Here is a 24506-nt window from a genome sequence, read left to right as displayed (position 1 = left end):
TGATAAGAAGATGGAGAGACTAAGATTTCAGCAGCATCCTGTGATAATTAGTGAGGTTTCAATCATTGGCTGAAAATGTTGCATCCTGAGACTTTGTGCTTGTGTTGTGCCTTCACCTTTCATCACATGAGCCCTTGTGATAAGAGACTGGCAGGCAACCAGAAAATCTCAGCCCAAGGATCCGTGACTGATGACAAGCTGAATTCACTCTAATCTCATAAGTAATGGATCATGGCCAAGAAATGAAAACCTCTAAAAGTGGACGTTAATAGGTAGGTGCAATAAACCATGTTCTTCCTGAAGCTGGCACTGCTTCATGTTTCCATGAACAAATGGAAAACAGGCCAATAAATATAAATACACTAGCTAGAAAGGGCTCAGTTAATGAAAGCCACTGACAGATGCAGAAATATCGAAATGCAATGAGAGACCTTGCTTTACATTCTGCCTTTCATCTTGGCACAATTCACAGCAGAATTCACTGCCTTCTAACCTGAACAAGCAAAATGTTGATTTCATTTCAGTGGGGCTTTTGCACCTTACGGATGTGTGGGAAACGGGGTTTTACTGCACAGAATAAATCTTGCCTATCGGGCAGCAATTTAAGCAAAAAACCTTTGACACCTTATTTTTTTTGGGTCTGGGGTTTTCACTGATGTTAAAATCCCTCATCCTCACATAATCCAAGCGAAGGGTCTCCATTCATGAAAAAGCAATCATTCTGCCTGTTTGCCATTTAATTATTCTCACAGACAATCCTGTGGGCTCTGTGTTGGCTGGAAGATCACATTTCTCTTAACTGTGACCAAGTGTTTCTGTCAGCTGGATTTCATTACTGTATCTGCTTGATTCATTAGCTTCTCCCCCCCCCCAAATAAAACTGGAGTAAGAAAGAGATTCCTTTGTGCTTTTCCTAAATTCTAAATGTTACATATAGCATGGTGTTTACAGACTTTTTTTAAACTATGATTTTTCAATGACAATAAATCTCAAAACACCTGAGGTTACTGCATAGTTATTATATTACAAATAATCTGTTTTGGAGTCATTCACAATCTTATGGATGCCAAGTTGCTTCAGCAATACATGCTCCTAAGCAGGGATTTTTTTTAACCTATGCACTGCAAGACCATTACATGGATTCAATTTATCCATTTAAAGGGACACCCTAAAAACCTTTGTGCTGATGTGAAATCCGGCAACATGGGACACTGCTTCTATCCAAGGTTTATAGCAAAACATTCAAACAGAATCAGTCATCGGAAGGTCTGTGACAGTCTCCCATGCCTGTACAAAGAAAAACATACTAGACTTTCCATGACCCGGCCATATCCAGAACCGAACATTGAAGTGGGCGATATCGTGCTCATCCGATCGTGGGTCTTAGGGCCCAACGATCGGAGGAGGCCAAACGGGCGGACTGCATCAACGAAAAGATGCGGCCGCGATCCGAGGGGATTTTCTAACCTGCCCGATCTGCACCTGATCGACTTTCGTACAGAGATTGATCGGGAAAACCCGTCAGGGGGCTCTACACACGGGCCGATAAGCTGCCGACTTGGTCTGACAGCAGCTTTTATCGGCCCGTGTATAGGGGCCTTAAATCTAAATCCTGCTGAAAGGCCAAATACTGGCTCAACCCAGAACCAAATCCTGGATTCGGTGCATCCCTTATATTAAGGCATGAGGTTGAAGATCATGAAAAACGAAAGTGACTTCTATTTCTTCCTTTTTAACGTAGTGTTTACATTCCCTTTAGTAAGGTAGGGAATGTGATGCACAAATCACCAGTTATAACTTAATTGCTAGGCACTTTTTATAATGATATAATACACAAGAATTGTAAATTAGATCCTTACAAAGGATCTTAGAGATGTTATCAGTTATAATCAGTACCTAGTGATGTTAATTGGTGTCACTTGATTGGTGTAATGTGCCCTCTGTTGTAAAATATGAGAATATCAGAGTCATATGACCTGCATATAATAAGCCTTCACCCTCTTGTTTTTTTTTGTTTTTTTTTATATATATATATATATATATAAAACATTCATTTTTTACTGACCTTTTTTTTTGAAGATTTGAAGTACAGTAGGTATAAAGAGTCTCAAAATGGGTGTATTCTATTTTACAGGTATTGGCTCATGTGCATTAGAAAATCAATTTTTTCCATTAATGGTCTTCGAGCTGCCCATCAGCCATAACTAGGCAAAACTACAGCTCTCAAGCCTCAATTGTTTAAATTATCAGTCCCTTTTTTTTAATGAGGCTGAATATACTTATCAGAGTCAACACCAGGCTCAGCCATTTGATTTGTCACTAATAAAACCATATTTATAGTTTACTGCAAACTACCGCATCGTTTTAATTTCCTCCTCAGAAATAATGTTGTAGGCAAACAATGTTAAAGTAATAATTTGTATCTTGGAAATGCAAAGGAAAACATTATAGACACTGCATTTGAATATAATAATCTGGAGTCAGGTTCCATTTCAGTGCAGAAGGGAAGAAGGCACTTTAGCCAAGCTCTATGAAAGGAATAAGCACCACATTTATACTCCCCAGTACAAGTTCTGCTACCTTCATCTTCTATCTCTTTTGTCCAACAGTCTTGGCCCCTCTCTGCCACTGTATATCAGCTTCTGTCTCCTCACATCCATCAGTCACTCTATCACTCTCTCCCCCAATTCATGAGCTACTTCATGTCCCGCCATCCAATTATAGCAACTGCTGATCCAATCAAATAAAGCCATACCGCTCAACATTTTGGAAACAGAAAGAGGGACAAAAAGATTTGTTGCGAGTGGCCACACCCCCTAATTACCATGTTCACTTTACATATTTTGGCAGGTTATGAAAGTTTGAACACATTTCTGTGTTTTTTTATGTTATTACAGTTTTGCAAATTAAGGAGAATTGCCCTTTAAACTGTGAGTCTTCATTCTTATCTTATCAAACTGTTACAAAAGTATGTATTCTGGGCTGTCTGCCAAGACCCTGTTTCTGGCTGTTCAGTGCAGCAGATCAAAGAGAATCTCGGGACTTATCAGTATAAATTCGGGTTGAGCTGTCAAAAGCGGGACTGTCCCGCTCAAAACGGGACAGTTGGGAGGTATGCAAAGCAAATAACGTTTGTTAAAGGGCCACAATAAACTTTGTACAGATTATTTTCCTTCATACTAATGTATTTTTATCCATGTGTGTATATATATTTATTTAACACAGCCCACAAATCATTTATTGGCAGATTCTCCATTCTGCCACTAGGTGGAGCATACAGTGAAAGATTCTTGCATAATGGCGTTGCTGCAAAGGTTCCAGGGATTACAGGAAAATGAGACCTTTTGGAAATCTCCTCTAGATAAACACCTTGAAGCTGATTGCCTTTATACATTTTTAAAAGGTTAGTCTACTTGGACCCTTCAGACAGAGTTCTGCCATCTGCTTAACTAACACCTGTACAATTGTTGACCAGATATCTTTTGGGCATGTTCAAAATCCTGTCAGACGGGGCCAACTCAATTTTCCTAGGGTCCCATTATTATGCGATTGTTGAAAACCTGTTCATTCTCTGTCAAGAAAAATAAAGCATCTATAGCATCCCAACATACTATCCTTACAGCCCCTACCAGCCCTTTGCTAGTACTTTGAATCTGCTTTTTTAATCTGTCTTTATATTGCAATGCATTTTCCTTGCCACTAATTTCATGTCTTTGGGAAATGGCTCACAAGCCCTTTAGATTGCCAAAGTCCTCTCGGACAGCAGCTGTCATGCTCTGATCAATGCAGTGCTCCCCTCAGAGGAGCTAAAAAAGGCCTTGGGCAAAACTGTACACCGATTAAATAGGTAAATTATATAAAGTGCAGCTGTTTTCAAGCAAAAGTGTGGCTCCAGGATTCACTGTTCCAAATTTGCCAAATGAAATCCAAAACAGAAGGCTTTACTTTGTATTTAAATGTAAACGCGAGGGTGCAACCCTTCCAGTTTATCATTGCTGACCCAACTTAAATTGGCTGTACTCCAAAGTATTGTAGAGCAGTGATTGCTGGTGTGTTTGTTGTCCAAACTGGCCTAATCCCAGCAATTGACATCAGTAATGCCTCCCTTGAATGGCCCTTGGAAAGATCAGCAGATTATCATAAGTGTTTTAGCAAATACTGGCCAATCAATGTGCAGCCATTTTATATTTCTATAGTTTTCCATCTGCCTTGACCAAAAAGATGAATCAGGCCTTTAGCAAATCAGAGCCATGGTTTTGCTTCTCAAAAACAATCTGGAGATAAACATTTGGGATTATTGTTTGCTATATGACTTCGGCAGAATAAATCCAGAAGTTATTTTATGTCCCGACTACAGAAGAGACTCAATCCCAGCCGAGTAATTACAGAATGGGAGGCATATAGCAAATGGTTTGTGTGTCTGCATGTTCCCTATGCAAGCTCGTGATTACATCAGCCATTAATGAGCCATGAGCATGGAGAGACAGTGCAAAGCATAAGGCTCCGTAGCCAGTACGCCACACACCAGCACAATCTGTTAACAGAAAGCATTAAACACCTAATTTAATTAAATCTGCAAGAAAAAAAAAACCTATTGAGAGCACTTTGTTTGATTACAGACGCAAGCTGAATGGAACGGCCTATTGATCCGATCAGCTCTTTTACTTCTCCTCTTATCACTACTGATTTGGGGAAAAAGTGTGCATGTTTACGTATCTGATACAGGTCGCTGAATCTAGTCTTTCTCATAAAGTAATACATCATCCAATGCACAAGGTACTAACAGAGCATATGGTTTCCTGAGCTGGATGTTTGAGACACACAGAGCAAATTTTGTGTGGTTTGATCAACTAACCAGCCTGGCCAATAGTGGTGCTTTTCAGCCTTTAGGCAGAATGTTTGGGTTTATAGTTTAACAATATCTGAAGGGCTGCTGATCTTAGATATGTTAATAAGTAGGCCTTGTCCCTAACATGCTACAATAATTAAAAATTGAAAGGAACACTAAAACATTTTAAGTGAAAAATCCATTCTAATAGTAATAACGCTTAAGAGCTGCAATCTATAAAGCCAGTCTCAAGAGCCAAAGTCTCTTGGAATATAGCCCCCAGTCCACAAGGGCCCAAATATCGTGTTTTTCGAAAATTATACTCCAGAGAGTTCTATTCAAAGTTAAAAATCAAAATTTTTTAATAAAGCATTAAAAATAATAAACTGTGTCCAGGATAGAACTATTTTTGGATTGGGGTAGAATGGATTTTTCAAAATTTCTACTCCAGAGAGTTCTAAGCACAGTGCCTATGATTAAGTACCAGTGGGTATGAAACGCGTAAGGCGGAACATCAATAGGTCTGTATGCCTACTTTTTTAAATTTTCTATTTAATATAAATATTGATTTTTAACTTTGAATAGAACCCAAGAATAGAAGACCATGTCCACATTAATTGTGGAATCACACCAAAAAACCAAATGGTTGGCCAAAACACAGGCAGAGTATGACACACACAGGCAGCATAGGGCAGACAGAGTTTGGCACAAACAGGGAGAATAGGGCAGGTAGAGTATGACACACACAAGGAACATAGGGCAGGCATAGTATGGTACAGCCATGGATCATAGGGCAGGCAGAGTGGGGAACACACAGGGAGCATAGGGCAGGCAGAGTTTGGCACACACAGGGAGAATAGAGCAGGCAGAGTATGACACACACAGTGAGCATAGGGCAGGCAGAGTATGGCACACACAGGGAGTGTAGGGCAGGCAGAGAATCATACCTCCCAACATTTTGGAAGTAAAAAGAGGGACAAAAAAATTTTCCCCGCAAGTAGCGCAGCAATTTTTTGGACCACACCCTTTATGTGGCCACACCCCCTAATTACCATGTTTGTTTTACAAAATTTGGCAGGTTATGAAAGTTTGAAAATATTTCTCCTTATCTAAACTGTGTTTTTGTGTCTCAAAATTGTTACAAAGTATCTTATTTGCACCTGTTAGCTGTTCTAGGCTCTCTGCTAAAAGCCAATTAAGTGAGAAACTTTGTTTCTTTTTCTGGCTGTTCAGTGCAGAGAAAAGAGGGACTTTCCAGTACAAATGAGGGACTGCGGGTTGAGCTGTCAAAAGAGGGACTGTCCCTCCGAAAAAGGGACAGTTGGGAGGTATGGAGAATGGTAACATTTAATCTAGTAACATTTTGAGTTAAGTGCCTAATTAGCTCAACAAGGTGGTAGTAAATGGATGGAATAAGAAATTAACCCAATACTTTAATCCTTGAGTCATTTAATGGATTTTAGATGTTATGTTTAGGTTTACATTGAGAATGTCTCTGTTGTGAATTTTATGTTTTATTGAATACTATATACAATGGATGTTGAGCAATATTACCCCTAACAGGGTTAACAGTGTTAACAGTGGGAGGCAACACGTCAGGCAGGCAGAGTGGGGAACACACAGGGAATATAGGACAGGCAGAGTATGGCACACACAGGGAGCATAGGGCAGGCAGAGCATTACACACAGGGAGCACAGGGTAGGCAGAACAGAGCAGGAGACTGGGAAACCTATCCAGGCCCGGATTTGTGGCAAGGCCACAAAGGCCCGTGCCTAGGGCGGCAGAAATTTAGAGGCGGCATGTCGCCCAGCCGCATTCGAGTAAGTTGTTTCCCTTCTCCGTCAACTCCGCATCGTATTCCCTATCTCCTTGCGCCTGCACTTACATGCGCACGTCTTGAATTTGCGTATATGCGCATATACGTGCAGGCGCAAGGAGACGGGGAGAACAACGCTGAAGGTGTAGTGATACCTTTAAAAGCTTACACACAATAAGCAATCACAGCAGGCTTTCCTGTGGGGGGGTCACATGTGCTATTTTTCTGCTGCTGAATTCCCACATCACTTTATGTTGCCATTCTAGTTGGCATCAAGTTGAGATAATAAAAATAAGATATGCAGTGCTTGATTTGATCTCCGGACTCCAGCTGGTTACTAAGATAATTATGGAATTAGGAGGTAGTTTTGGTGCTTTTCACCATTGATAAGAACACTTATGTGCTTTGTGATGCTTTCCCTTCAAATACTTCCTTGTAAAAGAAATGACTCATGGAATGTTTGATTTTCAGGTCTGTGTCCTTTTATTTCAAATTCAATAAAAAGCTGTTGAACAAGACTGGAATATAGGACACCTCATTCAACTCAGTGTGTTGGCACACATAATGAGGAATAATGCCTGCAGGGATGTATAATGGTGAGTATTCTTGTAGCTTTTAGGGCAGGTCCTACATGTGGCTCTGCAGTGATATAGGGCTACATATTGGACATGCAATTTTCACAAACACAAACTAAGATCAATTCTAAAACACATGCAAATAATGCCTGGAACCAACAAGTATATCTTATCTGTCAGTAAAGGAAATATGCCACAACACGTTACTGTAAAGATCTTTATGCTGTAGGTATCCTGCTGTATTTAACCAAGAGAGACAATGGATGGAAAAAAACACCATAAGGCTAGGGCCACACGGGGGCAGAAAACCGCTGGCTGATTTCTGCCCTACGATGAACCGAAGTTTGTTCACTCCAAGCTGATTTAATAAGGAACGGAGAGGAGGCTACTGCCTGCCGACAGGAAAGGGATCAGAACTGAACTGATGCTAGTAAATAAATATAACTGTATTTACTAGATATAGTACAGGCTGTAGCCTGTAATATATCTAGTAAATACAATAATACTTATTAGACCACTTTCAGTTCAGTTCTGATCCCTTACATATAAGAACATTTTCTTTGTTCCTCACCAAAACAGCTCCCTTCATATTATTTACTATTATCCCCATTAAGCCAGACTTCTTAAAGGAGAAGGTAAGGTTCAATCAGGGGGGTTAACAAATGTTATAATCACTTAACTGATACCCCAGGCCAGTGCTCCTATTAGCAGAAAACTTCAATGGCCCTGGGTACTTCTCAGCAAGCACCACTTAGCAATAATCTCTCTGCTTCTTCCTTATTCTCACAGGTAGGGGCAATCCCAGCCCCCCTGGCATGCTGCTGCCGCCCCCCCCCCCCCACTCACCTTTGTGGCTTCCGAGGGGGTCTACAATGCTAGAGCAAAGAGTGTAATTAGTTTGAGAATCCAGAAATTCTGCTTTTGAAGTTACCAAGAGCCGCATTATTGCCACCATTGGTAACCAGTGGGCGTTGCTGCATGAGGCAAGTTTCTCAATTTATTGGCAAACAACAGAAGTCTGGTATTTTTGATATATTCCCAGTAATCAGGGTGTCTCATGGGACAAAATAAATCAAATACCCTTAATCTGAATGGCTCAAAAACAATTACTACACTACTGCTTGGAATGCATGTGGCTGACGTGCCAATGAGAGGTATAAATACATGAAATCTGAACCTCTAATGTAACTAAAACCAAGAGAACACTTACAAAGTTTGATTTAAAAAATAGTATTATTCTAAAAGGGGATAATTTTTTTGATGAAGGTGTCCATTTAAGTCATTAATAAATACCTCCTCCCATCCTAACTGTGACTAGGAATGGTTGCAAGGTGAGATTCAGTTAAAGCAATATAGACCCCCCCCCACACTGCAAGGATTAGATTAAAAAAACTACATTATTTTGAACATTATGAACATTCTGTATGATGTACAATATTACTCAGCTTGAAAGACAACATCCTATGAAAACAATAGTCAATCTGCATTGCTACTCACCATCTGTGCCACTCACCTGAGGCCATTTCCTGTCAACACAAATGAATATTAACCATTGCCCTTATGAAAAGGTGTTTCCCATCTTAGCTAATAGGCACAGATCAGAACAGTTTAGACCTGGGGTGAGTCAAAAGCCACATGAAACAGCCGCCGCAGCAGCAGCAAAAGCTGGCAGTGGGGTAGCCTCCCAAGATGACAGTCAAGGAACAAACAACAAAGTTCTTATTTGAGCCATGACATTAGCCGAAACTGTTAAAAAGCAACCGGTGATACTACAAGGAGAGCTATATAAGGTACATACATGTATATTTATCAGCACACTCATTTAAATTAAGACAATGTATTTGCATATTTTTCTTCTGTAACTGTAACTGAAATGCTACCTGTGCCTTACAACCTGCTCCTACCTTTTTTCTAAGCAAAAGACAATTCTACTAGCTCAACTTTCACTTTTCTGCTTTGTTTATCAAATGCCAAGGCAACGTTTATATTCCCTTTCTTCCAACCTGTTTAGCCTTAGTTTGACTCAGCTTCACTTTGATAATAAAAGCTGCTGAAGTTAGGCCAATAGAGAGAGGAAGAGATCCGGAGAGATTGATGAAAAGCAGGGCCACACTGTTCATGATAGTACAGGTATAGGATCCATTATCCGGAAACCAGTTATCCAGAAAGCTCTGAATTATGGAAAGGATGTCTCCCATAGACTCCATTATAATTAAATAATTCAAATTTTTAAAGATGATTCCATTTTTTCTCTGTAATAATAAAACAGTAGCTTGTACTTAATCCAAACTAAGATATAATTAATCCTTATTGGAAGCAAAACCATTCTATATTATTTCATGTTTACATGATTTTTTAGCATAGCAGATCCAAATTGTGGAAAACATCCTTTATCTGGAAAACCCCAGGTCCAGAGCATTCTGGATAACAGGTCCCATACCTGTAGCATTAGGAGACATTTAGCATGATCTTATACAGTGTATATAAACAATGTGTGTGTGTGCGGTATCAATATTAATCAATCATAGTTAATAGATAATAAAGTTGGCTATTCTGCCTAATGTGCTAGTGTATTTATATGGTAGATTGCTAGATTTTTAACTTCATGAGAAAGGAGAGTATCATCCAGTAGTGATGGGTATGATTAATCAACTGAAACATTGAATGTCAGGTTCATGGAAAAGAGCTGTGCCCCACAGGATCTGGATAGAATTTTTTTTTTAATAATCTCTGTTAAAAAACAAACAAACAAATGTGATGCGAAGTGATAGGGTCCCACTCGTGACTCTGGGGGCGTAACTACAGAGGAAGCAGACCCTGCGGCTGCAGGGGGGCTCAGGTGGTATAGGACTCCCATGAGGCCCTATTTCATATACAGTTTCAATAAATACTGGCAAAACAGGTCAAACTCTAGACATTAGGTTGAGGCCATCACTGAAAAATACTGGCCAATTTTGCGCACAAAGTACTGAGTAATGTTTGCAATCAAATTCTTGTGATATAAAAGAGGAAAACCCATTAAGGATATGATACGCAACGCATAACGTAAAGAAAAAACTGATTTCAAACCATTTTCCATAGTTAGGAAACACACAGTTAGGTATATCCTCATGCCTAAATGGTCTGTGCTGCTCTGTTATAATTACAATATCACAATATATATCACCTGAATAAAGGGTACAAGATAGGAGTGAAACATTAGGCCACCTGTGCTGCATTTCACTGCTTCACATACGAAAGTGTCCATGTGGGAAAGTGCAGACATCAGGAAAAATTAAAGAAAGACTCAAAGAACATAAGGCATCAATTAGCCACTTCCCCACAAACAGCCATACTCTCCATATTGAAGAATTGACAATAACCCATCAGTAATAATATGATTAGCAATGGTTTAATAAAAAAAACTAGTTTATGCTTAAAACCTGCACAGCTGACAAACAGTTACAAACATATTGCAACTCAGCTCTTATGCAGTGGCTCAAGCTGCCTGCACCAAGATAACCCTTCCAAACTGTGATTTAGGGTCAGCAGTGTGGCAGTTGTATACCCCATGTTGCACCATACCCCTGACCCTTCTATTCTGCTTTCTTTGTATTCCATGCTGGGCCTCACTCAATGTGAACTAGTAACCACAAACCAAGGGACATACAAGAATTATTAAGAGAGTAGGAAAGCTGAATCTGTTAAAGGAACAGTAACACCAAAAAATGTAAGTGTTTTAAAGAAAATATCATGTAGTGTTGCCCTGCACTGGTAAAACTGATCTATTTGCTTCAGAAACACTACTGTAGTTCATATAAACAAGCTGCTGTGGAGCAATGGCGGAAATTGAAAAACGGCTATATGGCACAGGTTAACTAATGGATAACAGATAACACCATTAGACAGACAGAGCTTATTTGCTATCTGCTGTGTAACTTGAGCTTTTTTTCCTTTGAATGGCTGCCCCCATTGCTACACAGCAGCTTATTTATATAAACAATAGTAGTGTTTCTTAAGCAAACACAGCAGTTTTACCAGTGCAGGGCAACACAGCATGATATTTTCATTATTTTAAAACACTTTTATTTTTTGACGATACTGTTCCTTTAAGCCCCTAAGAGAGTCAGGTTTGGAGTATTCAAACCATTGACTTCCCTTACTACTAGGGATGCACCGAATCCATTATTTGGGATTCGGCCGAATCCTTCAAGAATGATTCGGCAGAATACCGAACTGAATCTGAATCCTAATTTGCATATGCAAATTAGGGACAAGAAGGGAAAAAGTGGGAATTTTTTTTTTACTTCCTTGTTTTATGACAAAAAGGTATGCGATTTCCCTTCCTGCCCCTAATTTGCATATACAAATCTGGATTTGGTTCAGCCAGGCACAAGGATTCACCTGAATTCGAATCCTGATGAAAAAGACGGAATCGTGGCCGAACCCCGAACCAACCGAATCCTGGATTTGGTGCATTCCTACTTACTACTACCTACCCTGCCTACCTATCGTCCCTGTCATGCTCAAGATGCATGCACATGGTATAAAATCTACGACTAATAATCAAAATCAATTAGAATCAAGCATTTAATGTAGAGTCTTCGGGTAAGAAACTATGGGCCCGTTATCAGAAACCCATTATCCTGAATGTTCCAAATTACGGAAAGGCTGTCTCTCATAGACTCCATTTTATCCAAATAATCCAGATTTTTGAAAATGATTTCCTTTTTCTCTGTAATGATAAAACAGCACCTTTTACTTCATCCAAACTAAACTATAATTAATCCTTATTGGAAGGAACAACAGCCTATTGGGTTTATTTAATGATTTTCTAGTAGATTTATGGTATGAAAATCCAAATTATGGAAAGATCCGTTATGTGGAAAACTCCAGGTCCCGAGCATTCTGGAAAACAAGTCCCATACCTGCAGTTAAAACTTAAATACTAAAATAAGTGGCATTCCAGGAGACTATTCCTAATAGCAGCCTCCCACCCCCCTCACACACAAAGCTCTCCCCTCACATTGATGCATGAGGACAAAGTGCAATGGCATAAGTAGAGCAGGCAGGGAATAAGGTAGAGAATAGGTGCACATGATACGCCGGTGTAGGTTTCACATGACCTGTGCTGCACTTTAGACAATCACAGCAATCTGTCAGGCTATCACAAATCAGAACTAGTGTAGCATAATGCAATGAAACATTCTGCATTCAGGCAGCAAATTAACTGATGGCAGCAGCAGAACAATCAATATCACTTGGCAGAGACAGCGTATGTTAGGCGAAGCAGCAGTCCATGTTACGTGCCTTTTTTTAAAATAAAAATGTCGATTATTGTCTCTATTTCTCAGCAGCTTCGGCAGATAAAGCCTCTGTCGCTACTTTCCCCAGCTCCCTCCTGCACTATTCTCACCAAAACAAAGCTTTCTTAAAGTAACCACACCATGTTTGTTCTGTTAGCAGGTTCATTCACAGGCAGGGACTGCCCTTGCTGCCAGTAAAACATGATGGGCCTCTTGAGGGGGTGTATTCAGGACCCCTCTGGTACAAAGGGACAAAGGTGAAATTGAGTTACGTTTAATAGGTCTGAAATGCTTGAGCTTCCCTGCAACAGCAACAGGCTTCCTATTGTCATTCTCAGAGGATGCTGGGAGTTGCACAACTGCAGTCACACACAAACCAGAGCTTAGTAAAATATACCCTGATGAATTTGTTTCCCATTGCTGGAATAAACTTCAATTAATTTTAAGTGAGTGTTCGCTAACATAAGCAGTGAGAAAGACCATTAAACTCTGTTGGTTGCTTACAGAGGAAAAGGCTCTGCGTGCATCCAACACCTAATAATTATAAAACTGAGTTAAGTTTGCCTTTATGATGCCATTATATATGTTATTAAACACCCATTACAGTGTATGCAGCAAGTCCAAAGAGCAAATAATGTTGTCAAAAATATGAATATATATATATATATATATATATATATATATATATATAGACAAATACAAGATTCCTCTGCACTCAACCCATTATCAATATATTTAAGACAAAGACATTTTGTGCATACTGCTACTGAAAAATGCCTTACCCTTTAAACAAAACAGGGATTGTTTGTCCATATATTGCAATATATTTAAGCTGGCCAACTACATCAAAGTCATCCCATATCTGGCCAGTCCTATGCTCAATTTTCATTTGATTCATTAAGAATTCTATGGTTTCATTATACATTTTATAAATATATACACATTTATATGTTTAAAGAACAAAGAAAAAAAAACACTTTATGCAGTTATAGTATCACTTTAACTGCATGCCAGGAATAAAAATGTGATCTGATTAACTGCTCAGACAGAATGTAAGATGATCATGCAAAGTGATGATAACACAATTTCAGGAATCAATAATCGATAAGGCAAGTTAATTTTAAAGAACCCAACCCACGACATCATCTTAAAGGACAAGAAAAAAATGCACTAGTCTGGAGAACTTTCTACTGCACAAAAATAAACTATTTCCAGCTGCCTTTTAATGGATTAGCAAAGTCAATACTCTGACTGAATCCACAATAATTCAAAGGCTTGTAGAATGATAACAGAGTTTATATAGCCAGGCGTATACAGTATCTTTCAGAAACAGTAGTACTAGTATTCATATGTTCTAAATAATTATAAAATATATTTGATAAATATATGTATTTATCAACTACTGATCTGTTGACACAATATTGCCATAGACGTCATACATAGCTATCTACAGAGACATGCCATAGATTACATTAACTATTCATAAGGATAAGAGGATATTGGCTTTACCCTCCTGCGTAGCCTATCCCTCTCTTCACGAATAGCATTCATTGTAGCTTTGGTCCTGTTGAAATCTTCCTCTTTGCTGCACAGCATTGCCGTGAGGCTCTCATTCTCTTCTCGGAGGCCTGCCAGCTCTTTCTCCCAACGTGATCTTTCCTCTGCAATGTTAGGGTACAAATCCCGTCCCAGAACTCCTTCTATCTCTTCTACGGTCTGCAAAATACATAAAGACCGTTAATGCATGGGAATCTCTAGAATGCTGTAAGATATATGCAAACAATGTATTTATTGTGGTTATTGTTTCAAAACCTTGGAATTGTGAACAAAGCAAAACAATATAAAGAAAAGCAAATTGCTGCTGTTTCAGGCTTCATAATAAAATGCTTTCTTGTGCACACTCTGACTTACATCACAAAGAAATGAACCTCAACTCACCCTCGAAGCCGAAGTCTACTACTAATCTGCTCCATCATTTCGTACTGTAGCACAGGCACACAGATTGTTCTTGGAGGGTTAATAGAGACTTACACGTTTTATTAGCTAAGTGCAAAGAAAAGCACATCTGAAAATGCAGTCTTTCCCAGAAAGCTTGTGTGTTTTTCATTGCAATCAGCTAATAAAACATATAAGGTCCTCTTTGGACTACCAAGAAAAATCCTAGTGTCTGTGCCATTTTTTCTGCTCTAATTATGGCACATCAGTAATACAGCTTCACCTTAATATGTCTCATCAGGGTAAGGCAGACTAACATTATTTAGCGACACTACATTGAGTCCATATATAGCTGTAGTAATTATACAACTATGACATCAATCTCTACTCAAATGTAAACAGTACACCTTGGGGCACATTTACTAAAGTGTGAATTTTCCCTTCACCTAACTTCACCAGTTTGCCTCACTTCGCCAGGTGTATTTTCACAACACGTCTCCATATTCACTAAAATTCACTATCTAGAATTGTGGTGAATTATCTCCTGGTGAAAATTCTCTGTGGAAATTTGCCAGTATATTTCCCCATACAATAGTAGAAGGGAAAATTCTTTAGAGAATTTTCTCTGACGAATTTTCGCCATGGACACAAGTAGCATGGAAAGGGAAATGTTGATTTCAATGTAAAGGTGGCTGCTCTATCTATTTATAATGGGAGTTCGCCAGCCTGAACCTGGTGAAATACACTTTAGCTAAAAGGTAGGGTTCGCACTTTGATAAATTACCGGATTTTCGATAGAGCAATTTCACTGGCAAAAATTCACTGGCGAAACGGCACAAAAGTTCTCTAGGGCTGAGGTTTTTCGCTTGTGAATTGTTCACTTTGCCATTTAGTAAATAGGCAATGTCGTGGCGACATAGTTTGTTTTTGCCAATTTTCTCGAAACATCCACAATTTGCCCTTTAGTAAATGTGCCCCCTTGAGTGTCAAGTTTGACCTAAACATGAAATGCAGTCAGGGGAAAGTGACGGAGATTGATTCCCAGTACTGTGTCTGTGATCATTGCAACCGCCATGCACCACTGACCTTACAGGAGATGCAAATATTACTATTCTATGCCTAGTAACACTGTAAGAATGAAAATGTCATATATGAATTTGCATAAAACCCTCACTTCAGCATCATTTCTAAAAACAAAAATATTTATATATATATATCCATTTATTTAAGAGCTACAGGCTGACATTTCGGGCCCATCCAAGGCCTTTCTCACTTTGAAAAAGGGCTTTGAAGGAGGCAGAAACGTCAGCCTGTAGCTCTTATTTGTTTTTTAATCTTAAGTCCTGTGAGTGCGGATTTTGTTGGAGGTATAGAGATTTATTTGATCTTGCACCCAGGCACAGTTATATATGTATATATATTTGTATTTAAAACAAACACTTGCTGGAAAATCGTGTTTGATAAAGTAATCAATATGCATTGTCTATAGCTCAACTGTAAACAGGCCTGACACAAAAAGGACAGCCGTACAAGCAACAGAATAAAACTGCCTCCAAACATACAGGGAGATACACAAAGTGCAATGAAACATAACTTTTACATCAAAGAAAGCATTTTATATTCACTATAGATTGCTTGAATGTTAAGTAAAATACTTTAAAAAGTTGGGTTGTTAACAGACCAGTATAAGAACGCCCATACTTTAAGCTAGTCAGCACATGGGTATATAGGTTCAATTTATATACAATGGGTTGTTTGCTTGGGTGACACATGTTTGCCAGGTGTTTGTGATGCTGACAGTTATGCAGAGGGCTGGCAGTTGCTATAAGAAGAAGTGAGCAGCTTGTCACCTTGATGGCGAGGTCACAGTGTTCGCTGGCAGAGGTGAGCTGTTCAATGTGTCGGTCCACATCTGCGACAGACAAGTTGCAGCTACTCTTCTTTCTCCCACATACAACGTTCTCCAGGCCCGTTAGCACCCGCTGGAGCTCAGAGTTCAGGTCACTGCATGTGTCTGATACAAAAACAGAGAGACAAATGAGCCGACTGAGGATTTATACATCATAGAGAGTTGTCAATGAGATGTAGACGTCAAAGAGAATATTGTTTGGTTTAACATTAGTTTCTTAAATCATTCTGATTTGGGATACTATAACTTTGTAGGTTTGTTAAAAGTATGACACTGTAAGAAGTATCTATGGGTGGGTTAATAGGTGCATTTCCGCCGGTCACTTCAAAAATCCAAAAAATGATTAAATTACTGTTCTTGAAGCAAATATCACTGCAACAAGGCTGCTGGCAAATCCTGCAACATTTTGCCTGTATGTTTCAGAAGATACATAAATGCGAAATAATCTGTGTCTACAAGAACTCTCTCTCTAGTCTATACAACTACTGTGAAAACCTGTATTTTGGCCATGTCTGAGTACTTTATTTAAATAAAGCTTTGTTAAAAAATATATATATATACATTTTGCATATTTTAATCACAAAAAAACATCTTTTCATTTTCATTTCGTGAGCTAAACAGGGCAAATAGGGAAACTGAAGCTACACCATGTTTGTCCTTGCAAGGTAATTCGATTGCTAGTGTACAGGTAACCCCCCTCCCCCCATTAGGGTTTACCAGCCCGGCCAGTAAAAATAACAGTTAATCCAAATATTATTAATAGGGAAAAAGATAAATATATAGGAAGGACGGTATTTTTAGGGAAGGGGATTGTATACTGGTTTTCTGGTGTTCTCTGCATTCAGCAGTCCTCATAATACAATAAGATGATGTTCTCCACACATGTGTGCAGGCCAAATTTCAACTAAAGCCTTTTCATTACCTTAAGAAATGATGAAGGATTTGCCTGCAGATGTACTTGAACTTCCACCCACATTAATTGAATGTAAAGTGAAGCAAGTATAATTTCTCTATCCTTCTGAGCATACATGTCTTTTGAAATACATTCACTGCTGTACCACTGGATAATTGAATGATTTTACACCTTTCTCTTTGAAGTAAATTAATTAACATTGTGAACTCTACAATTAAGCTAATTGGTCATCTCAAAGCTGTCACACTGCCTTTACTATGTAGTGTAGAAATGCAGCAGTTTGTGGCCATACCTTTGCCCTTTCAGTCGCGGCAAGCAACATGGCTGCCACTTTGATAAGACATTTAAGCAAATGTAACTTTCCTAGTGATGCAATATAGTGACAATTTCACTCTGACTGTGGATGCATCAGTGCATCAAACTAATACATGTATAACTAAGGATTATTTTGTTTTCATTTAAGTGTTATCATTAGAAATATTCAAGTATTTAATATTTAAAGAGAATTTTCCTTATTTTAGTTATTGTGTTGTACGTGTGATAAAAATGGGGTTGGTATAAGTAAAAAACAAAAAAACAAAAAAAAGAGGTGTATTTAAAAAGGCAGGTAAAATGGCATTAGAAAGATGTTGGATGCCTATACTAGAATAAATGGAATAATGATCTTGTGGCCAGTGAGCTGATAGGTAGCACTGCTGGTATATTTTAAATATTGGACTGATCATCTCCCTAGAGAATGTGGCTTTTATGCTATAGGCAAAAAGAAATGGCAGCGGATTAAGATTTGCTTAATGGTTATTAGAACTCTGAAATCTGCTTTTCATACATCCAAGATGAATATTTATTGCAGAGAGCTTGAGGTTTTCATGACAAATTTATGAAGTTGGAGAACATGTTGAGTGGTTAAAATATGGTGTTAAAATATGGTGTCTGTATATGTTGGGAGTTGGTACAGAGAGTTCTGTTAAAGCTCTGCTCTGTTAAAGTAGCTTGTGGTATTGGATTTGGCTTAATAATAGAAGATTAGTCTTATAGTTACATAGTTACATAGTTAAATCGGGTTGAAAAAAGACAAAGTCCATCAAGTTCAACCCCTCCAAATGAAAACCCAGCCCCATACACACACCCCTCTCTACTTTTAATTAAATTCTATATACCCATACCTATACTAACTGATTTAAACAAGCCATGAACTAAAATATATCTTTATAAATGGTGCGTAGTCACACACATACCAACAGAGGAGCCAAAGTGAAAATCACTTCACTGCCCCATTGTAAGTGTTAAACCTATGGAACATAATAGCAATCAAAATAAAATTAAGCACCACTCATATCTGATATAGAACCATTCTCAGTAATAAAGATTTTCCACCGGGCTGCACCCCAACGGATTTTCAACCTTGGATAACAGTAAATATGCTCACTCTTACCACCTTAATCTCTGATCAGCCAGTAATATCATATCAGCAATGTAAAGAGGATCACAGCATTCCACACACATTTTCTTTGTTATTTACAAATCAGACACTATGTGGAATACAAAGCTAAAAACAAACCAGTCCCTTGCGTATTTTGAACCCATATGCCATAAACATATTCCTATGATACGCAAAACAACACAGATATACTACAACAATATATGACAAATTCAGAGGTGGACCTAGACCTCAATATCTTAGAAAATACCTTTCATGTGTGGGTGAAAGGGCCTACAAAATCATATTTTGATTGTACTACATCCTCCTTACATATCAGCTGACCTATCAACTTGCTTTCGAGGGTGTGGGGAACAAGGATCTTTCATACATACATGGTGGGCCTGCACCATGGTCCAAGAATTCTGGAAGATAGTAGGAACTCTGCTATTCGAGGTTCTGCACTACACCATACAAGCAGCTCTGCAAACTTTCCAACTAGGTATGAAAATCAGAGCCATGCACTCCAAATAATCTCACAAGATAGGGACTCACATCCTTACTGCAGCAAAATCCCTATTAGCAGCTAACTGGAAACAATTGTGGATTCTAGGATTGTACAAACTGATTTCATAAGTAAATTGGTTTAGAGCAATGATATTGATCAGAAATAAATTAATGGGCAGGAGCTATGAAAGAGAACTAGAGCGGTTTCTGTGGCCCATCACCTAGATAGAGAACCTGCACCAGAGAGCTAATGACGCAACCTAAGCTATTCTATACAGAACATAATGTGTATTAATCTCTCCTGTATGAGAAGCATGGAACCTAAACTCTAGCTTTCTTTCTTCTCTATCCTTGCTCCCCCTTACCCCAACTTGTCTTCCTTCACTATGGCACATGATGAAGCAGGCATACAATAAAGAGGTTACTCAGCACAGACACTAAGTACCAACTGATTTATGTGACCTGCTGTGTAGAAAGTTGACCTGTGATTGGTTATGATGCCTTTAATCTGTGTAAAAACAGTATGCCGCAGTTGTACCACACAAACCTTTTACTGTACTTATTTACTTTTAAAATCAATACATTTCAAATGAAAAAAAGGTGCGTAGACGTCGTCGGGTCTAATCAGTGCTTAGTGATTGATATTTTGTGTCACATGACTCACTAAAACTTGAGTGGTATATACAAAATAAGAAAGGACATTTTTATGCTTGTGTGCCTTAATATCTAAAAGTTATCTAGAAGTAAATACTTACCCATATCTACAGAAACCATAGTGGACTGATTTTCTTGAACTGACACTGAGGTTTGGTCTTGGTCCATACTGCGTGAGTCGTCATTGGTTTCAAGTTGGCTGTGACTGTGTTCTGACCGTAGCTCGGAATATTCATCCTCCTCCCTGCAAGGCATCAAAGAATACATTTTCTGAGCAGAAGAGGTGATTAACAGAGCCAACTGAAAATACAGCCCCAGGCCATAATTTAAGAGCCTTCACCACAAAAAAAGAGTGTGTGCAGGGGGATAGGGGGAGGTTGTGGCCACGATGGAGGCCCACTGAAAGGATCAGCATTATTCTCCAGTCATTCAGCTAAACCTATTTATCTTGGATCCATGGCCCCACAAAACAGATAAGTGATTGGTGCCCAGTTTGTTTGGTTACTTATGTGTTAAGATGACGAGTATAATCACATATAACTGCTAAGAAGAAGACTGTTTGTATGTGACGAGCAACAATAATGTCACAGAAGAAATGTAAGTCGAATATAATCTGAAGCAGATATTAACACCAATTAAAGTGGGAAAAAAATCAGATATATAGAAACCCCTGCATTACCAGACATTTCTCAATCTCACATTTAAAACACATAGTAACAATCAATATTTATACGGTACCCCAGCAGGAAGATCAGTATATACAGACATCATTATACCTTATACATTAGACATTTATTAATCAATATAAAGTCTTACGCAGTCTAGGAAATAGCAAGTAACTGCAATAAATTATATGTTAACATCTAACTGATATATCAGGTCATTAAAACATGTTGTGTTGCTGGCATTACATTAAGCTATTTCTAGTTGTGCAAAAAATCATAAGCACATTGTCACAAATCTGTCATAAAGCCATTGTATTTAGAAAGTGCCAGTGCATTCTCATTACTGTACGATTATTTAAAGTGAAACAAACACTAAAATTACTACGCTTCAAACTATTAATATACATTGAAAATCACGTTGATCATTTTCACAGATATTTTTGCTTTTGTAAGTAATTGTTACTTGAAGTTTCTAAACCTGGCTGTTTTGCCAACTTGACTGTCCCTTCTCAACCTGTCAGTAAAGAGTTTCTAATGCTGATGGACTACTGCTGCACAACTATGCATACCTCCCAACTGTCACGTTTTTCGCGGGACAGTACCGATTTTGACAGCTCAAACCGCAGTCCCGGATTGTTACTGAAATGTCACGACTTTCTCTTTGATCTCCTGCATTGAACAGCCAGAAAAAGACACAAAGTTTCTAACTTAATTGGCTTTTGGCCTAGAATATGTGGCAGGTGCACTTCGATACTTTTATAACAATTTAAGACAAACAAAGAAGCAATTGTAACAAGCAGGTCTCTTGGCGAATCTGTGACTTACAGCTTAATGGGCAATTCACCTTCATTAGAAAACTGTAATAACAAATAAAAGCCACAGAAATGTGTTCAAACTTTCATAAACTGACAAATTTTGTAAAATGAACATGGTAATTAGGGGGTGTGGCCACAAAAACGGGCATGGTCAAAAATTCACTGCACTCGGCGCGGCAAATCTTTTTGTCCCTTTTTCTATCAAAAATGTTGGGAGGTATGAATATGGCAGCTTCCTCATAGAAGAACATTGGGGATAAGATAGGTGATCAGATAGGTGATGTAAAAGTATCAGGCAAACACTTTTAAGGCAAAACAATAAATAGCATGCAGAAAATGTTATGCTAGATGTAAAAAAAGTAAAATTTTTGGTGTCAGGATCTCTTTTGTAAGATTGAAAGCTCTACAGGGCTCTACAATTATAACTTCTAGAATTTACATGTATAGATTGTATATTATTGTATATTGAAAGCAGCAAGTAAGTTGCAGGTAAAACTTAGTCCCTTTGTAAAATGTATAATGAAGCAATAGAATTCTTAATGAATCAGATGCAAATTGAGCATAGGACTGGCCAGATATGGGATGACTTTGACGTAGTTGGCCAGCTTAAATATATTGCAATATATGGACAAACAATCCCTGTTTTGTTTAAAGGGTAAGGCATTTTTCAGTAGCAGTATGCACAAAATGTCTCTGTCTTAAATATATTGATAATGGGTTGAGTGCAGAGGACTCTTGTATTTGTCCAGATTGTATATTATGTTTTATCTTATTGTGTCCTATCGTTTCTATAACTGAATTGTTTTAGCTACAGTGTTGAATACACAAGTAGCACTACATAAAAACAATGGAGGAAACATAAAAAAAACAAGGCATAAGCTAAAATCACCCTGTCCATAAAAGCTAACAATAAAAGGTTTATTAAAGTAAATTAAAGCTTGTAGATATAAGGGATCCTTTATCCAGAAACCAGTAATCCAGAATGTTCTGAATTATGGAAAGGTCGTCTCCCATAGACTCCCTTTTATCTACATTTTTAAAAATGATTTCCTTTTTCACTTTAATAATACTGTAAAACAGTAACCTGAACTTGATCCAAACTAAGATATTGGAGGGAAACCTAGCCTATTGGGTATATTTTATGTTGAATGATATTCTAGTAGACTTTAGGTATCAAGATCCAAACTACAGAAAAATACATTATCCAGAAAACCCCGAGTCCTTAGCATTCTGGATAACAGGTCCCATACCTGTATTACAAGGAACTAGCTGAAATTAAATCATCACCATCCGACTAATGATTGTTCTAATAGAGCTTTTATGGTAATACTCTACAGTTTAACTAAGGATTCTCTAGTAGATTATGATTTTCTTGCACAAATGAGTTGTACAAATTCACACAAATTCTGAGTCCAGCGCACAGAACCTCTGTGTGAAAACACATGACTTTGTACTTATTTGGTCCAAGCCACTTCCAGGTACACAATATTTAAGGGTAAGGCCACACTGGGTGTTTTGGGGAGATTTGGTCGCCTGACAACTAATCGCCTCGTCTTTGCAGCGACCAATCTCCCCAAACACCTTCCTTCACTCTGCGCCGGCTTAAATGGAAAAACGATGGGGCTAGTCACACGCGGCGATTCGTTTTCCGAAGTCGCCTTAAGTTTCCTCTTGAGGCGACTTCGGAAAACGAACCGCCGTGAGTGATTAGCGCCGGCGTTTTTTCATTTTAGCCGGTGCAGAGTGAAGGAAGGCGTTTAGGGAGATTGGTCGCCGCAAAGACGAGGCGATTAGTCGCCAGGCGACCAAATCTCCCCAAAACGCCCAGTGTGGCCTTACCCTTAAAGTGCGCGAAAGGTTTAAAAAAGTGCACACACAAGATAATTTGCACCTACAGCCAAAAACAACTTAGAGGGGACATTTATAGCAACCCTGTCTGTATTGCCTAAGTGAAAAAATATAAAATTCGTGATATTGCTGCCTATTGAGATAAACTATAGCCAGAGAGTTAAGGGAAAGCTGGTAGGTTTACAAAGATGTTTAAAGGTCAATCAGATTACATTTCAAAACAAGAGAGAAAAATCATATAATACCTAATTATATGGATTCCACATGAAAATGCAGGGACGCCTGCTCATTTATAGAACAATATTTATTTATCAGAATTGTTGATGGTTTTCTAAAAACATCTGGAAGGGATTTACAGTAAATCCATTATTACATAAGCCCAAATGTTAGTACAGTATACTCCACTAATAACAGAAATGGAGTATTTCAAACCAAGTCATGGCAGTTAGGGAGAAAAACATGGCGTACATATATTTTCTTGCACTGATATTCACTGCAACTAGAACAATTGTAGTTTTTTGTCACAATGGGCTCCTAATGTTTGCCCTAATAAGGTAAAAAAACAGGAAAAGGAGGTGTAAATATCTGAAGCAGCTATATGGTGTTCACAAATTACTTTCTATGTTTTAGCTTCTATCAGACACAGCAGATGTTTGTTCATGCCATTAAACACTTTGGCTGAAGAAACAAACTAAACTGGTAAAGGGCAAACAATTTCTTTCTTTTAATGGAACACAGCAGGCTGAATGTAGAGACTCGGTCCTATTGAATTTTTGTCTGGCATTAGCACATTAAGCTTAAGTGAGCATTTTGCATATGTTAACCCCCCTTAAGTCGAGCAAAATGCCAATAAAACTATTATTGCACATAGCCCAGAACTGTACACTTCCCTTAATCTGATCAAATTGCTTTATAACTCTATAATGTGTGAATTTAGCCTGGTGGTGTATATAGAGATGTGACTTGGGCTTCCTCATGAGCGCCATAAAGAAATTAGGCCTGAGTCACAGACAAAATGCACATTGGGCTTTGCAAGATTTGGGACTCTAAACACAATTACAAGATTTGCGGTGAAAATGCTGGGAATTTTTGTCCTGTCTGATATTAAGGTTTGACATAGTACTGGATCTGAACATGGTTTTGATTTTGCTTAATTTAGTTTTCATTTTTATGACCACATTATTGGGATTATAATTCTAAATTTGCTGGCATGTTCACCCTGACGTGGCCATATTTTTCTTTGTTTCCAGGTACTCTTTTTCCCTTTTGAGTCACTTTTTTGGATAGTGACAATTTTCAAATGCACTTTAACCTAGAGGTGTGCTCTCCACATTACTG

At 38.4% G+C, this 24506-nt stretch overlaps 1 protein-coding gene across 3 annotated transcripts in view; it reads right to left on the bottom strand.

Annotated features, from left to right (window-relative positions):
* The window catches only part of LOC108717348 (colorectal mutant cancer protein), a 210800-nt gene that overhangs the window by 56484 nt on the left and 129810 nt on the right, over nucleotides 1-24506 (bottom strand). For all 3 annotated transcript variants that reach the window (XM_018264340.2, XM_018264346.2, XM_018264355.2), the window contains 3 exons: nucleotides 19942-20084; nucleotides 16291-16454; nucleotides 14015-14221 (listed from right to left, as the gene is read on the bottom strand). In XM_018264340.2, the coding sequence (XP_018119829.1) occupies nucleotides 14015-14221; nucleotides 16291-16454; nucleotides 19942-20084 (514 nt within the window). The remainder of the gene's footprint in view (nucleotides 1-14014; nucleotides 14222-16290; nucleotides 16455-19941; nucleotides 20085-24506) is intronic.

Source organism: Xenopus laevis, chromosome 1L (assembly GCF_017654675.1).
Source record: "Xenopus laevis strain J_2021 chromosome 1L, Xenopus_laevis_v10.1, whole genome shotgun sequence".
In the NCBI taxonomy this organism is placed as follows: domain Eukaryota; kingdom Metazoa; phylum Chordata; class Amphibia; order Anura; family Pipidae; genus Xenopus; species Xenopus laevis.
Note: the sequence above shows the minus strand (reverse complement) of the source record. Positions and strands in the feature narration are given on the sequence as shown.